Source organism: Filicampus tigris, chromosome 11 (assembly GCF_054856515.1).
Source record: "Filicampus tigris isolate MCC_2025a chromosome 11, RoL_Ftig_1.0, whole genome shotgun sequence".
In the NCBI taxonomy this organism is placed as follows: Eukaryota; Metazoa; Chordata; class Actinopteri; order Syngnathiformes; family Syngnathidae; genus Filicampus; species Filicampus tigris.
Window position 1 is genome coordinate 18,547,507 of NC_141227.1, and position 18,422 is coordinate 18,565,928.

The 18,422-nt window shown below is 43.4% G+C and overlaps 1 protein-coding gene across 2 annotated transcripts in view; it reads right to left on the reverse strand.

Annotated features, from left to right (window-relative positions):
* Positions 1–18,422, reverse strand: part of LOC147140022 (protein bicaudal C homolog 1-like) — a 59,965-nt gene that overhangs the window by 12,971 nt on the left and 28,572 nt on the right. For both annotated transcript variants that reach the window (XM_086045900.1, XM_086045901.1), the window contains exons 4-9: positions 14,312–14,391; positions 12,924–13,082; positions 10,888–10,941; positions 6,845–7,027; positions 4,425–4,676; positions 1,383–1,514 (exon numbers count right to left, since the gene is read on the reverse strand). In XM_086045900.1, the coding sequence (XP_085902026.1) occupies positions 1,383–1,514; positions 4,425–4,676; positions 6,845–7,027; positions 10,888–10,941; positions 12,924–13,082; positions 14,312–14,391 (860 nt within the window). The remainder of the gene's footprint in view (positions 1–1,382; positions 1,515–4,424; positions 4,677–6,844; positions 7,028–10,887; positions 10,942–12,923; positions 13,083–14,311; positions 14,392–18,422) is intronic.

The following is an 18,422-nucleotide window of genomic DNA, read 5'->3' on the forward strand; positions in this document are numbered from 1 at the left end:
ATTTTTCAAAAAACAGAATCCAAATCGTTCTTTTATGGCTGTGCCAAAGTGCTGAGGGAGTGGGGCGCGTTTGGACGGGCCGACTGCTATCACCTCGTTAACATATTTAAGTGAAGGGTTCTTAGGAGGGTCGGGGAGGGTTAGGGGGGCTGTAAAAAGCGTTTGGCATCTCCCCACTAGTCCCACTAGGTCAGTATAGGTTAGGCACTCTGCCCCTTGGCCCACACAAGGACAACTGGGGAGACCGGACTGCTCCATAATAAGCAACATATGCAATGGCGAAGCTTTACAGACGGCGGTCACAAAACGTGCGGGATGCATAGCTTTTGAGTTCAATTTTAGGATGAACCTAAACTGGATGATAACCTTTACCAGTAAACTTTGTTCAACCCTGTCTTAAGTTTTGAATGCACACATCCAACGTTTCATTCGTTTTTGCTGTTTTCTAACAAGGAGCTGAATGGCAAAATTCACAACAGGTGTTTGATCCATAAAATGGCCAATCAATGCATTTCCTGTTTTAAATATGTTCCCTGCAGACCCACTAGTTGAAACACGGCATTCTGATTCATTTTGCGTTTGTGGAATATAAGTTAAGCAGCAAAATGCACTCGTTTTTAGCCATCTCTGGGGGCGGCCATTTTGTCTTCTGTCGACTGAAAACGACATCACAACTGCTCACAACGACCAATCACGGCTGACCTGTTTTCTGAAACTGAGCCTTGATTTTCAGTCAACAGAAGACAAGAATGGCCGCCCCCAGAGATGGCTAAAAATGAGTGGATTAACACTTATTCCACAAACGCAATATTTATCAGAATGCCCTGTTTCAACTAGTGGGCTTGCATAGAACATATTCTTGAAAAAAAAAAAAGAAGTTTGGGTTGATTTCCGCTTTAAGCAGAATGTAAACAGTCCTCTTCATCATGCCGTTCACATCTTATATTTTGTTTACTATTGCACTTCCCACATATTCTGGATGTTGGCATCCATGCAGATAGCAAAGTACAACAGGAAACATGTTTCCCTGCTGTTCATATGATAATAACCACTTTGGATTTACACGCCTATCAGCTGAGAATGCAAGCAAGTCTTCCTGCAACAGACACAAAACGGAGCCGGCTGCTCGTCTTTCCTTTGCGCACAGCTTGACGACAGACGCTGAGTGAACATGGCACCATTCCCTTTGATTTCCCTTCCTGGTTTTTCCTTTTTAAGTTGCTCACATACTGAAATGTGACCTGTCAATATGTTGTTGTTTTTTTTTTTTTAATACAGACACCGCCCTCGCTCGCCTTTGAGGACGCGAGGCGCCTTTCTGAAGATGGAATGTTGTTGTTTCCCTTGAAACACGCACAGATGGGCGATTGTGACCATCATACCTTGCTGGGCTGCTTGGGCTTGGGTTTGATGCTGATGAAGACATCCAGTTGCTCCATGAGGGCCGTGATACACTGAGGCTCCACCTCCACGTCCTCTTTAATGTCAAACATCAGCACCAGCGGCAGGCAGCCCTGAGAAGCACATGGAGCACAAAGAAAAAGAAAAAAAAAAAAAAACATGGGTCAGAATTGGAGGCACACACATACTCGAGTCCAGGGGTGTGCAAACATTTGTGCTCAAGGGCTGCTTTTGATTTTTAAAATGGACAGTGGAACCAGGAACTCTGTAGATGAGGTAAAAATAAGTAAGTAAAAAAAGAAATAAAACCTTCAGATTTGACTATTTTTTACTTAATTATTTACAGTAAAACCAATTACCTAATAAAAACATATGAAAAGTTAAACATAAAATCATTAATAAGAATTGGATTAATTCAGTGAGGTGGGGGAAAGATTAATTTGAGGGAAGAAGGGAGGAAGGAAGGAAGACAGGAAATAAGGAGATAAAAAAATAAGGAAGGAACCTAACTGGAGGAATGAAGAATGGATATTGGAAAAAAGGAAAGAAGAAAGTAAGCGGCAAGTAGTTTTCTAAATCTGAAATTCCCCAAAGAGAGGGAGGAATGGCGACAGGAAGGAAAGACGGAAGAAAGGAAAACAAATTGATATAAGAACGAAGTAAGGAAGCAAGGATGAAAGGAAGGAAGGCTGGGAGGAAGAAATAGAAAAATGAAAGCAAATTGAGGAAAGAAAGAAGGAACAAAAGTAAAAAGGTAGAACAAGAAAGAAGAAAAGCAAATAAAGAGAAAGGATATTGGGAAAAAAGCTTGCTGGCTGCCCACTTTGTAATGCGGATTACCGCCACCTATAGGACCGGAGTGGGACAGGATCAACCAGCACTTTGATGGTTTGGGCCTCTTGAAAATAGCTAAATAGCTAGCTAGCTATCTAGCTAAACAGATAGATGGAAGCGGTTTGGATAATGGATGGATGGATGGATGGATAGAAAGAAAGAGGGAAAGAGAGAGCGACAAAGAGATGTGGCTGGCTAGCTAGATATAGACAGACACATAGATGGTTGATGAGATTGATGGCCAAATGGAGGGAGGGCTGGGAGGGAGGGAAAGAAACATAGAGAGAGAGAGAGAGAGAGAGAGAAACAGAGCAAGAGAGAGAGCAATAGAGATGTGGATAGCTAGTAGCTAGCTAGATAGAGATAGATGTTATAGGAGCAAAGTGGGCAGTTTGTTGATGTTTGTTACATCTACCGGGTATATCTTCCTATGAAATCAGCTCCTGGGAGCAAAGACATAAATCCTCGATACTATCATCACTTGGAGTGTATGAGGTAAAACCAATCCAATAAATGCTCAGACTCCCCGGTGGACATTTTGCATCTTGAGTTTGGGGAAATTCCGCCAAGTGCAATATGCTTCACATTATCACCACCACAAGACCACAGACATCTATATTTTTGGGGCCGAGCGCTGCACGGCCAGCGCTCCTATTGTGAGTAGGTGTAATTAGCAGCAGAGTAGCGCCGCTGCTGTTGACGGGCTTCAAATCGGAGCTGTAATCAACAGTCTGCCTGCGAGGGGCCAAATCACAAAGTACGCTCTGACAGGCAGGACTCCCCATCCCGTACGTCCACTTGACGTTTTATTTTCGGCCTTTCTGTCTTTCTTCTAAGCTTTTTGTTTTTGGTTTCCTCGGCCTCCCCTTCCCTCCTTCGCCACACTCATGAAGCTGTTTTTCTTGCTGCTTCTCCAGTTTCCAAAGCATGAGAAAGCCATGTTCAGTCACCACAACTGCTCTGGTATTTGTTAACCATTGTCCATGCCAAATGGGAGGCTATTGGAACAAAAAGAGGGAAACTCTGTAGAATTTCTGTCCTATGTTATGCTGACAGGTCTTCGGCACCAGTGCTGTAGTATTTCCTGAATTTTCTCCCCCCCGCCACCTTTTTTTTTAATTTAACCTTTATTAATCCAGGTAATGAATTGGAGTACAGCTTCTCATTTGCAATGGCAGCAGACAACAGTACAACTTTACATTGGCATTATTTAAATTCTTATATGCAATATTTCTTCCCTAAAATTGGTTATTAACTCATTCATTCAAAGGGGCGTATTTGCATTTTTTTCACGTAACCCAAAAATGCAAAGTTTTCCATGAAAACATAGCTAAAAGAAAAGAGTTCACTGTTTTTTTTAAGCCACATTAACAATGTGCAGTCTGTATTTTTGACTGAGTTATTGTTACACAGTATTTATTGAAAAAAAAAATTATATGCAGATTAACTCATAAAAATCTACAGTACATCCATCAAACATTTCTCAATGATCCCAAATGTTTAAATAGTTACTAAATCATTTGTTTATTCATTGTGATTATAAGTTCATTCATTAACAAAATTGAGGGTGAAATATTTTATTACTAAAACTTAAAAATATTTCACATCCACATCCAAAAAATTATTAAACTCAAATGCGGCCTTTCAGCACACCCCTCTGGCAATCGGCAAAAATGACTTGGATAAGCGGTTTGGAAAATGGGAGGATGAACTTGTGATGACAGGCCAAAACGGAGTTGCTTCAGGTTCAAGGGCACACCAAAAACATATGAACCATGCGGCACTTCCGAACCCAAACCAAATAGTCTCAAATGAACTCGGAATTGCAGTCTGAAATCCGAGCAAACAATCATCATTAGCGGCAGTCGAGATAATGCGTCTAACTAGCGGCTATGTGGCAGCTTAATAGTTGCTGCTGAACTGCACATGCACATTTTAGCCGCAGCCAAAGCAAAGGCGGCCAAGGTTCTTCCCAAACCCCAAAAGGTCACGGCGGTTGACGTCCCGCAACCCGCGCATCCCTCGCATACCAAGCCGATGCTAGTCCGACTGTGACATTCATTATGGCTACCGCACAAGCAGGGGAATGGCTATACGGTCGGAATAGATTCCCCCGTGCCAACGTGTGACCACACAAACAAATGCTAGCGGTTTGAAGTCATTCCCGTTGAGCGGCGCAAAGTACACACCATGAGGTACTGGCGGGCGAGGCACACCGACTCGATGGTGCCCTGGATGTAGACGGTGGACTTCTTCTGGGGGCTGTTGGGGTCGGGGAAGTGGATCTGGGCGCCCGTCCTCTGGGTGATGTGCTTGATGTTGCTGCCGTTGCGGCCTTTCATGAAGAGGTGGTGCTGGGGGGCGATGTCCAGGTGGGTGCTGACTGAGATGGTGCTCACCAGGCTGCCTGCCAGGTGCTCCAGCAGCAGAGCTGTGCCACGCTGGGAACGAAAAAAAAAATTCTGAAGGAATAACAGGGAGAAACCGTACAGTGAATCCCAATTTATCGCAGGAAATATTGTGATCCCCCCTCATACCGGGTTCCGGGTTTACAGCACTGCTATTTTGCTGATTTTTGAACAGTTTGTAGCTCAATTTTGGGTGTAATTCCACTGTAGACCACTAGATGGTGGCATACTATTTTGTTTGACCAAGTGTACATTTGAAAGAAGAATGAAAACAGGAAGTATTCGAGCTCATCTTATTTTTGCTGAAGATTCAACTTTTAGTACAATTTTCCGATATTTTGGTGGTACTTTGAGTGCTTAGTATTTATCATAAGTGGTGCTTGGTGTAAAAGGTTTGAGAACGACTGGCGGAGTCAGATTTGATGCAAAATAAGTATCAATTCTGCTGGATGGGTCTACTTATAAGGTGGGTGGGGGTTTTGGTTGAATACAAGTGGCCAAGTGGATAGCGCTAAAGTAACTGTCCAGAGGTGAGAGCAGAAAACTCACAAAAAGAGCATTTTGACCCTCACTGTTTTAACACGTATAGAAATATTGCCTCAACACTAAAATCATTATTTCTGGCGAGAAAATGAACAATAAAAGCACATTTAGAGTGCTGCTTCATTTAGATGTGTGTCCACACACCACATTATAAAACAGCCCATATCCTTGAGCAAATACTCGTTTTTTAACGCCTTTGGAAAATGTGAGACGCATCCGTCAACAGGTTTGAGGAGACCAAGTCGGGGTTGTCTCCCTGCTATGCAAACTACCGCTTGGCCTTGTGGAGCACGTCTTTCCCATCGCGCAAAGGGGGAACCCAGCCCCGCACGCGGCGGCGGGTTTGGCCACCCTCCAAGGTATTCCCAGGGTCTCGCATGCACCGCATAACAACGCTCACACATTCCACTCATCACGTCGGCCTTCGTCTGGCCTCCTCACCCTCTCTGACCTACCCGCAAACTCGCCGAGACGCTTTTGCAACGCATTTACTAAACATACATACTTGCTTTAGCTCACGCAGGAGTGCGAGCGCAGATGGATGAATATATATACGGAGGTTTGGAAATGTACTCGCTGGCTACGCAAGATGTAGTTGGTGGGCATGATTTGTTGGCAAGAGAGATGGGGAAAACTCCTCGGCAGGCCCGGGCTCATTTGCCAGTTGAAGAAGTATGCGCGTTTTTAGACGCATGCAGGCGAGAGAGAGAGAGAGTGATGCTTTTCTCGCTGAAGCACGAGTGGGCTAAGCTAAAAAGTTTACGAGTCGCACCGCCCCCGCAGCGGAGTTCACGCCACCCAAACATCACTCAACACTCTCTTGGCTGCGGGGAAAGTAATGAGGCGGTTTGTGCGGGGAAAAAAGGCAGCAATGCTGACAGCGTTGGTGGGCTGAGGAACGGAGCTAGCTTCCTTTGCGTTGCGGCTCGTCATGGAAACGGGCGCAGAGGAGCCAATATGGCGGCAGACAGGAGATGAGAAGATCACTTGGGCCATTGGTTCTCAAACTGTAGTCCCTGGAATTTTAGGGGGCTGAGGGTTGTAGCTTGGGGTCCGCGAAATAGTTGGCAACATCGTTGGACTGCAGCTATCGAATATATTGGTATCCGGATATCCTACTGAAAATTCAATTGAATAATCTGTTTTTTGGATAAAAATAAAAAATATATGTTTTTGCTTGGTTATAAATACAGAAGATAAAAAAACCCCACATTTTAACTTGACAATGAATGACCAAATGGTTTTCATTTTTAGATAATCAACATTTTATACTTAAATTTAAATGCTGGCATCAGGCTCCGTACAATACAATATCAGCGTGATTAAGTCAATATTTTTTTTTTTTAGCACGCCCTTAATTAGCAATTGAACGTTAGCTTAAGATGATGTGTTGTTGACATCGGTAGCAAGAGTTTGTGACGGCTTGAACAGAGTCAGGAAGACGAGTCAAGTCAGCCATTACGCCGCGACATGCTGCCGGGAACAACTTCAAAATAAAAGCGTGCCAAGACGTTGATGTCCATATGCAATTATTTAGTAAAATACGGCCTTCTTATTGCAGCGCCGGCATTTTTTTCTTTTTTTCCTCGCTTTATTTCGAACATATAATAAAAATAGTAAATTAACACCCAGCATCCAATGGCACAGCCACTCCTCACCTTGACGGCGTTGACGTTGTTTTGGGAGCCGCGCACCACGCCGGTGGCCCGGTACAGCCGCGTCGGCGGTTTGAAGGACACGGCCAGGTTGTACGTCTGCGAGATGGCCTGCACGCTGGGCGAGCTCGGGTCCGACTGCATGATGGCGGGGAGCTCGAAAGACAGCACAAGAGGGAGCAGCTCCTGCAATCAGGAAAAACACGCGCACATTAGGATGGGCGAAAATACATGTGCAGTCAATGATTTTACGTCATCTTTCTTTTTTCTTCAACTTTTCAAAGTAGCTGCTCGCCTAGTTGCTGCTCGCCCTCGCTCGCTCTACTTGCAAAGCCGAGTGGTTTCAACCAAAGTGTGACAAGTGGATGAAAAATGTGCAGTAATTTAGTCATCATTAGACCAATTAATGCATTAAGACACGCGAGAACTGTTCTAGGTTGTAAAATATGCATTAGGGGTGTGTATGTATCGTGTAGCTACTTCGATACATGGGGTGTGATACCATTCAAGCACGATACATTTTACAGTGAAATAATTTGATATGGTTGGATTCTTTACGCTCACATCAATTTAAATCGTTTTTTGTAATCCTGGTTACTACCAAATATTAGCTTGAAGCCATCATTCCGTTCTGATCCGACAAAATGAATTAGGTGGTTATAGGACAAATTAATGTCCGCCGCCGCATTAAGTATGCTCCAACGTTTTCAACTCTGAGACCAAAGTTCTCTTCAAACGCAGACACATTTGGCCTGTTTGTTCTCCAACAAGATTTTCTAATCACTGATTGTAATCTCAGCGGCAGCGGCAGATATCGGCGGTCCAACAACTAACACAGACGGACGGCAGGACCTCACTTTATGTTAACTTATGCATGCGGTTAGACACACAGAAAGTGCAGGCTATGGACGCACGCACGCACGCACGCGCAGAGTTATCCAAACACTGGCTGTTTGGTAGAGCGCCACGATGGGTTTGGCTTCCAGTGAAGGGCAAGCGGCATGAATCGCTCCGACCAAACAAATGCCTCCACTGATCAGTCCCATATGCACTTGGCCTTAGTTCTGTATCACGCTTCCACACTTGCTTTCGGAGGGATCGAGAAATTTAGGTCAGAAGAGAAGAAAAGGACGGCCAGACTCGTGCAATCAATGAAGAAAAGGACGACTTTTATAGTTGGAGTTGACCTCAGCTTTACTCCCAAACATGTACCTGGAGTACTGTTACAAGTTGAAAGCATGGCTGGAAAACCTCCGTTTGGGATAAGAGAAGATGGAGAATGTAAATATGTCAGAGGTAAAAGTTAGCTTTCATCACCTGTTCGTTCAGGTTTAGCACGCAAAGCTACTGGGAGCCCCCCCCCCCCCGACAATTGACCATCTCAACAACCCACTTGTTACACGTGACAAAAAGATGGGAACACACAGTCCATCATGAATGATTAAAAAAAATGGCCACATATACAAAACAAGGAGTCAAAATCGTGAAAAATCAAGCAATTCTCTCCGCTCTCAAATGCGCTGAAAACACGCATCACTCAACGGTCAACTGTCAATTGATGCTACTTTGTCTAAGCATCTTTTTATGCCTACAAATAACCACATGCTTGAGCCGCGACAATAAAGGACAGTATCTTCTTAAGGCCTACAATGGCTGAAATAGATCAGGTGTTACAATGAGGCACTCTAATGGGGCAATGCCAGTCAAAAAACGCAGTCCACATACTGGCTGGCTTTTTTTTTTTTTTTTTCATCCTTCCTCACTTTTCGCCCCCCTCTCTCTGTATGACTGCACTCACTCAGGTCCAACGAGGCGCTCTAGAGTGGCCACACTAGTGGACTATCTGAAGGAAATATGTATTTGCGGTGTTGGCATAGTACAATTGCAATTTTCAACCATTTATAATCTATTTACTGTAGAAATAAATTCACTTCACAGGGTCTTTGGGAAACTAGTATTCAGTAGCGAAGGTTGCCCAGAAATAATTACAGATGAAAGCCAGCATAATGATGAGTGGATGGATAGTTGGAATGAATGAATGGATGGATAAAGCGAAAAAAAATAATACATTTAATTTGTAACACACTTTTCATTCCTACAGGCACACAGTTACAAATATTTAAAGTATTAAGTCATATTGTGTTATGGGAAGCACGATGTAGTAGTGGTTAGCATTTGTGCCACACAGTCCTGTGGTTCTGGGTATGAATCTCTGCTTCCTGTGTTGAGTTGGCTCACAATTTTACATTCACCTACGTTAAAGACACACAAAATGTTAACGATACATTTAGCTTTAAAACCAGATTTCCTAAACCTTTTCAGCCAAAAGTGGAAACTTGCAAAAAGTGCTGCCATAGCTTCAACACATACACGCATATTAATCATAAAAGACAGAAAATATCACACAAATCATCATGGTTAAATGGCAAATGAAAAGCTTACAGAATTGTTCTCGGCCCAATAAAAACTGAGCAGGACACGGTGTTTGGATTCGGAGCGTAAGTTTGGATCTAAGGGAAGCACCCTCCAAGTGTCTTAAAATGTTTTTTCAAGGCTTCAAATGAGGCTGAATAACTATTTCCTGGAAAATAATTGGCGCTACACGTAACGAGTGAAAGGCAGAATCAATTCCTGGCCAAACTGCCCAAAAGAAAATGTGCCTCTGCTCCTCCCTCGCGCTGACTTGCTGTTCCTTGGATGAACAGTTTTTAGGACGCCGGCGGCACTTTTTGTTGCTTATGCAAACAGCCGTTAAGCTCGCCGAGGTACGGCCAGATAAACCCAGACGTGTTTCAGCAGACGCCGCACAAATACGCGGCACTTCAAATCTCTTGCACGCACGCAGAGTTTTGTTAGTTTTGGTGCGGCTCGTACCGTTAACGACCACGGTTTTGAAACACGTTCCAAAGTTGACGGACAAGTCATGGAGCTGTTCTTTTCTTTTTCTTCTGCACTTTTTTCCCCCTGGTACGTGACAGCTTGGCTAGGTGAAGATTCCGAGACACTTTCAAGGGACTGTGTGAGACACTATCGCGCCGAAACACCGACATCACACTATGACGCCACTGCTGTCATGCCCCAAAAAACAACCCCCCCCCCCCAAAAAAAAAATGACACCAATTCGCTTCTGATAAGCGCCATATAGCTGCTTGGGAGAATAGCTGCCTCCACCGGGAAAATGATTTTTTTGTGTGCAATTAAGCTAGCTATGGCAGCTTTATTTATATAGAGCATTTCATACACTAGGTCGCTCAATGTGCTTTAACATAGTTAAAAATGCAAGATTCAAAGAATTTAAGACGTTTAAAATCAAAAGGAAAAGAATAAATCTGAAGAATTCAGGAAATTTAAAAGCAAGGTCAAGAAATAAAAAGTATTTTCATACATTGGCTAAAAGAACATATAGTGCAAGAACAAAATTTTGGAAAATTGATTAGAGAAATGCTATAAAAGACCTTAATCATAAGTACGGGTGAAAAAAAAAAAGCTTTGAACTCCGGGCATCACAAACTGACCCGAGTCTGCTGACCTCAGAACCCGAATGGGTTTATATTAAAACATTTGCTATTTTCCCCACGCTCTGGGGCCTCGGTCATCGTTAGTGGTCACGAAAGCCGAACTTGCAGCAGGATGACTTGAACGACACTGAAAAGATTGAGTCCTCTGAGGATTTTGACAGAAGCATATCACAAACGTGTTATTACGACACTTGGGAACCGTTTTAAATTGTGAAAAAAAAAAAAAACATGATATGTCTCCTTTTAAACAAAAAGGAGCTGAGTCAGAATGGCGGACAATTGAGTGAAGACGGATGAAAGGAGTCCTGAGTTGTGCGAAATTGGAACGCGTGAAACTCAAAACGAGCACTTAGGCCCAACCATGAGCTCAGAACTCTCTGCCCCAAGTCACTTTAAATATATATGGACATTCTAAAATCAAACGTCTGGAAGTGTTTCCAGAACTAATAAGTGTAGCGAGTACAGGAAGTGTTCCTCTTAACGCTGGGAGTATCCCTTTCTGACAAATGAAAACTTGCTTCCACTTACCCGGATTTTCACTCGAGCCGCCTCCACCCCTCCTGGCTGCCCCGCGATAGACACCTGTTGACGATAATAAAAATCAACACATTGGAAATAAGGCCAAGACCGACACAGGCTCAGATCATCGCATATACTCAGACTTCATTTCAATGTTGAGCGCAATTGGAAAAAAAAAAAGCACTTAATTTCCACTTTATATTTGCACGTAATGCCGCGTTTATGATTGCTGTTCCCTTCTGAGTAATTCTATTTTTAACAGCTGCGAGAGATTGTGATATGAAAAGGCGTCCGAGTTCACGTTATCGCTTGTCAGTAAATAAACTCACAGACTGCGTTTGAAGCGCTTCTCGGCTTCCCGCGCCGTGCTTTACATCATCGGGCGAACTTGAAGAACCAGGCAGATGCACATACTGCACGTATGCGCAGTTCAATATGTTCTTTGCCTGTGAGGCTCTTATTACGCATCGGTAAGCTTTTAAAAGAAGGGAAGGAGGCAGCTTAATGGGGTCTCGGGTGTGCGAAGGAAGCCCCTTGCCGATTGTTTGCCTGGTGTTGCGTCATCGGAGAGAGTGAGAGTGGAAGGGATTGAATGCACTCCAGCAATCGTGCAAATTAGGACAAAAAAAAGCATTAGCTCTGTGTATTGTTTTTTTTTTTAAAAACTCTTATTTTCAACGTGCCTCTCCGAGTCTTATCAGACCAAATCAAAATCCCTCGAAGGCAGTAGAGTGCAGTGCGTGGTTTGAAAGCTCAAACACCGGCCTAGTAGCACTTCTGGGACTGAAATTTAATTTTAGTTACTTCTACATTTAAGATGATTGAAACTGCAGCTCCAAGGCACCAATTCTGACTAAATATCTATATCTGGTGTTTTGATTGATTTCGAGTGTCCAATATGGCTGTGCTGACGCTGACGGAACACATGAAATAACCAAAAAATAAAATTATTGTTTACGTCTGAGATATGCCCTTGTCGAATTACACTGAAAGAATGGTGTGTTTCTATATAATTCAACAAGTGAATATCACAGACGTGAACGAGAATAAATGTAAACGAATACTACCGCTACCGAGACGCTTATTCTGAATTGTGCCGCTAGGGAGTAACATTTCAATATCGCGTCATTTACACCATGTAACGTAGTCAACCTTAATTATGTTTTTTCTGACGGCGACATGATCGTTTCCGTGACTTCAAACATTTAATGGAAGCCGAACAAATTATATGTCATCCAGTTTTATGGAAAGGATTCGTTTTGGAGGTTTCCACTGTACATCATTGCAGAGCAAGCAAAAAAAAAATAAATAATAAAATACAGGCATGGAACACGATACCCTGACAAATACGCTCGTGCAAAGGCCATTCAATTTGTCTTTCCCCAAACACTTATTTTTCACCTCATTCCCACATTGATGGGTGAAAATAACCATCTGCCATGTGGTTATTTTGTCGATGTTTCTAGCAGAGAAAAATATCATGACTATTTCGTGGTCACGGTGTTGCCCAAACCGACAGGGTAATTGCAACAACCAACGGTATAAGTTTATTAAAGAGCAGCATGTTGCAATCAGAAGGGCTCGTTACAGCTGGCGCTGGGTTGCAGCTAATCTGCACAGTTAGCGGCCTTCGGCAGCCGTCGGGCTCTGCTGCTCGTCATCACGTCTGCGGCGCAGCGCCGGCAAACTCACAATGTGGTTGCAGTATTTTGCATAATTCTCGATTCTGAGTGAAGCCATTAACTAACTTTGGGGCACCAGCGTTCATCGAGAAGACGCTTGCTTTTGAGAATTAACACACACAAAAAAAAGATTATAACCACGCACTGTAACTGAATTTAGGTCAGTGACCAAGCACCAAAACACATAATTATGTGTGGGGGGGGGGGGGGGGAATAAAAAACGCTCGGCTAGCAGTTTCATGATGACTTTCAAGTCCAAACATAATCACACAGCAATGTTGTGGTCTAGTCGATCAAAAGTAAATATTTATTTTGGTGGATGTGTCGGCCATCTGTCACACGCGCCAGCGCCGACGTACGCACCTGGTTGCTTTTCTCCGCCTGGTTGTTCCTGTTGGAGTCGGGGAAATGGATGTGGCAGCCCGTCTCCTCCATCACCCGCTTGATGTTGTTGCCGCCCTTGCCGATCACGTGCGAGTGCTCCGTGTGCGACACGTCCATTTTCAGCGTTACCCTGTTACTCTGGCGAGATCGAGGAGAGAGGCCATCGATGTTTATTGGTGTCATTACAATCTCAAGAAAATGACCAAACTGCATGAAGTTCCTGTTCCGGTTGTTTGGAGGTGAATGACCGTAACATCTATGATGCGTCCCATTAACCCGTCTATGACGTTTTACATTATATGTGAGCAGAGCGGGGCAGTCCGTCCCGGGGCAGGACCGGTCGGAACCTCCGGCCCGGCCGGATGCCCATTTTTGGGGCAGGGGCTGACAAATTTTTTAAAAGGGCTGGACTAAGCAAGGCCGGAAGAGGATTTTAGTCCGGCCCGCTAATAAGCCCTCTACGTGTGACGTAGTCGCGAGGCGGCCAAATTTAATATCAGCCTACTCGGTGAAAGGCTTCTTTTTAGGCTTCTTTCTACTCCCGCATCGGCGCGAGCAACAACTGCCGCATTGATTCGAACGGGGCGGAGGGTGATAATTTTTATGAATAAGGGCAGGGGTTCGAGGCCGGAAGGGTACCCAGGTCAAGGGTGGAGGGTCGCGGCCGGGCCGGCAAAAAATGGTCAAGTGCCCAGCTCTGTATGTTAGCATTAAGCTAACAGACGTTCATTGGAATGAAATCATATAGATTTTCTATTTTTATTATTTATTTTATTATATATCTTTTTTAAGGTCATTATTATATTGACAGACCACCGAGCGCAAATGAATGAGTAGTCCTATTTGGCTGTTTAAAGTGCACGGATGACTGGCTGCCCCCATTGGGTGCCACCTGCACAGTCGCCCAGGTGATGCAATTGTGCTGTTGCCATGGTAATGAAGCCTTCCTATATATAGCAGAAGACCGACATGTGTGATTGTCCCTATGTGTGAAATTGTACTCAGAGGCGGTGGCGGGTGATGAATTGGGTACCTGGGCCTTCTTCAGTGGCGATTTACCCGACGTATATATACAACATATATATACATTATACTCACCAGACATGCTGATTATTACATGTTTTCTAGATTTGTTTTGCTAGCCGAAGTTGACTCTAACACATTTTGCTCTGCCCAACCAATCAGAGAACATAAAAATGCTGATGTCATGGAGGCCCAGTGCCCATTGAAACCTGATTGACTAAAAAACACACTCCCGTTGCTAATGTATCTTAAGTTACAGTTCTGAAGGCCCTGGGCAGATTAGATTGACATTGGCAACACAAAAAAAAAAGGAAGAAAGAAAAAAGATGCGGACAGATATTTACCTTTGTATCGAGCACTGACATGATTCTCTCTTTGGCATCCCTCACGTGCTCCCTCTTGCCGCACACCTTGATGTGGGGATCTGCAAAGCAGAGAGAGAGAGAGAGAGAGAGAGAGAGAGAGAGAGCGAGAGAGAGAGAGAGGGAGGAAGAGAAGAGGGAGAGCGGGTCACAACAAAAGGTGACAACGTAAACACCGCCCGGGGCCGAGCTCATCCTAGCAGCCTGCCACTGTCGACAAATTACAGCGGGGCCGAAAAAAGCCCGGCCAGGGTGATTGCAGCTTTTGATTAGAGCACCCTCGCATTTTGAGTTTCCGAGCAACCGCGACGGCGTGTGAGAAAGTGGGGGTGACGACGGGAGGGACGACTCTGTGGAATTATACTCAGCCGATCTGTCCGTCATTCAGAGACTGGCTGACCTGAAGATTACTGCTTTGCGCGTTGCATTTTAGCATAAATAGACAACACAAAACAACAAGTGACGTTAGCACGCAACTTAACCTCATTCTGCTACTGCGAGATTCACAAGGAAGAATACTTATTTTATGCCGATGTGGTTTTCTTTTACTTTGGCTTTGTCGCAAAACTCATTCAGAAGAAGAAGCAGGATCAACGAGGAGTCGGGCCAGCTGTCATTGGGACGATTTTTTTATTTGATTTCTGAGCAAAAACAGATTTGCTGTATGGTAGCAGTGAATGTCAACTCCGGTCACTTCACAACAAGCAGAATTCTAGAAGAAATTAAATGAATCTTTAAAAAAAAAAAGAAGAGGATTCGGGATATGAACTGCCACTTCCAGTTTAAGTTTACCGTCAAACTTAAACTTGAAATAAAAAGAATTACACATCGTGTATTTAAAACAATCAAATCACTTAAATCCGCTAGCTTAATGCTAACACATAATATGAAACAACATAGAGCGGCTAGCAAATAGCCTCGCTTTAACGGGCAGATATTTCACCTTTATCCTCTGCAAATTACGAGTAGAGTTGAGTTTTAAATTTAAATTGACATTATAATAAGTTACTCGATGTGGGTATGTTACAAAAAAATTCAAACGACCTACCATACCATGTTATTCTTTATCTGACTGCATGATAACTGTGTTATACCGCCCCTCGGTGGCCAAGTCACACACAAGAAGGAGTAGATAAAATTTTTTTTTGCATACTTACATTCAATTTAATCATGCTGCACCAACCTTGACACACTGCCGACAACAAACTTACAACTTTATACTTGTGTGCTTCGATTCCTACACGGCGTTGCTGTTCAACAATTCTGCTGATGTGCACTGCTTCTATTAACAACACGGCTGCAAGCAGAAGAGCTAATTTACAAAAGCAGAGCCAGTGTTACCTCGTTAGCAATTTGCTCACTATATTTAGAAACTTTTCCGGCCACCCCTGCGAGTAGTTTTCAAAAACCACCATTATACTGTAAGTACAGCAGCGTGACCACATATTCTTACACCTCCACGCAAACTAGTTTATTGGGTAAAGTCGGGACCATCGTAAACGGAGGACCCCTTAAGTTGTGCTTATTAAAACGATGCATCTTTAGGGACCTCTGTGGAATCAAACACACACACAGTGACACACACAAAGTGTCACACACAATGGTGAACTACACACATTGGAGGAAGTCCTCTAAGACCCCTTTCCAGGAATCCCCCCTCCCCTCTCTTATACACACACACACACACACACACACACACACACACACACACACACACACACACACACACGCACACACACAGCGCTTGCAGTATCTCAGATTTACAGTCTGGCCTTCAGAGAAGCCTCACTGAATCCCATTTATTGTTTCAACGTCGCCCCACAATCTGCGGACCTCTAGAGCGCATGTTTACACTTTTCGGGTGGGGGGAAAAAAATCCTGGGCGGGGCAGAACAATTTATGATGACGATGGAATTCTAAAGTGTATGGAAACAACATCGAGCCAGAAAACAACATGACTAAAAAAAAAAAAGAAAGAAACAAGCAGAAAAGCTTTTTTCCACATTCCTGCATTACAAAGCTTGGAATAAGCTCCTGTAATACACAATTTGAGCGTTAGAGGGCGCTCCTCCAGTGTCCCCACTCTAACCTGCAGAGCACATCTGGCAAACATTAGCCGGCCTGCAGTTGTGATGTAGAACACCCCCGCATTTTTGAAGCAAAGTGTGGCGTGGGCTTTTTTTTTTTTTTTTTTTTTTAGGGGGGGCGGGGGGTAGAGTAGACTAAAAAATGTGCGCCTAACAGCTTAATTTGGCACACGCAACAGCTACAAAAACAAACAAAAAATAAGAGCAGACGTACAGGCTGCTGAAGGTGAGAGCTTTCAGTCACACAAAGAAGGAACCTTTTGACCCGCAGCTCACTACTGGAATCAGCTAGAATGTAAAGTGCGCTCAAAAATCTGCCCTTTTATATGATTAGATATGTTTTAATGTTATGCGGACATTTCATCAAGAGCAGATAGAGAGTGTTGCGGTAAACTTGACAGCATTTGGTAGTCTAATAACAGCCAAGAGCCGAACAGTCAAACTTGTGACAAAACAAATTAGGTTTGATGTTTAACTTTTGAAGTTTAATGTCAGTTTGGTGAAAAGGCATTTTCTTTGTGTGTGAATATGCTAGAATAAAGTTAAATAGTGTGCCATGTGCACTTTTGAGGAAATTCAATTCAACAACACCAAGTTGAAAGCAGATTTGGACATAGCACAAAACATTTTTTCTAAAGAGGTGGAAAGTAGAATGGTCGTAAGTTTACATATTATCGTTTCATGGAACATGACAAGTTGAAGTGAAAAAGCCACAGATTGGGTTGTATTATTGTTGGAATCTGACTGATTTACTGACTTATGTTCATGCCACACTTGATTGGTCGAATTTTGTGAAGCTGTCATTGTGAACGCTTAAAAGCCAACAACATTTTTCGTAAGTTAATGGGAAAATTAACCTAAACACATAGCAGGTCCACTAGTTGAAACGCGGCACTTTGATTAATATTGCATTTATGGAATATGAGTTGAGCAGTAACATCCACCAGTTTTTAGCCATCTCAGGGGGCGGCCATTTTGTCACTTCTGGCTCAGCTTCAGAAAACAGGTCATTCATTGGTCATTACCTGAGCCCTGAGCAGTTGTGATGTCATTTTCAGTCGACAGAAGTGACAAAATGGCCGCCCCCTGAGATGGCTAAAAACGGGTGGATGTTACTGCTTAACTCATATTCCACAAATGCAATATTAATCAGAATGCCCTGTTTCAACTAGTGGGCCTGCATAGAACACAATCTTGAAAAAAAAACATGTTTGGGTTGACTTCCCCTTTAACAACTCTAATTGAAGTAGATAAACGGTTTCATATTAATTCATGGCTCATTACCTTTATTTTAGCATAAGCCTAACCTATAACACCAAAACATTTATGTATAATAAATCTGATATTACTTATTGTAAAACAGATTAATGTATTGAGTTTGTTTAAAAAAAAAAAAACTGGAGAGAGGACCTTGAAAAAAAGAATCTAATATTAAATTGCAATTGCAATATTGAGGGGGAAGAAAAAATAAATAAATCTCAGTTTGGTTATTTTTTTTAAAAGTCATTCAGCCCTAACAGCAATGGATTTTTGCAACACATGCAGCGAGCAGACTTCATGTGAGTTATTTGCTTCCTTGGAGCACTAAATCACTGGAGGCTCACAACGACTGCCCTTATCGCGGCCGTGCAGGTGGCAGAGACGCTCGGCCCGTAGGTAATAAGCCAAAACGGCGAGCTCACATTTTGATGGAGCGCTAGCCTCGCTCGGGGGGGGGGGAAGGTGACAAACATCTGCCGCTCGCCTGCGGACTTGGGAACTGTTTCCAGACTCGCCGTGAAAGACGACACCGGTGAAAAGTTACAGGAAAAACGTCTCGCCGCCTTTTGAATGGGAAGAGCAAAAATAACACGCAGCCCTACGCATCACGTCATCGGTGAGTCTTAGCTTAGTCAGTCACTGGTTGGGACTTTGGGTAACAGCCATTAGTAACACGCAGAAATTTAGTATGTGCTAAATAGTTTTTTTTTTTTTTTTTAAATACTCCAAAAATCAAGAATTACACC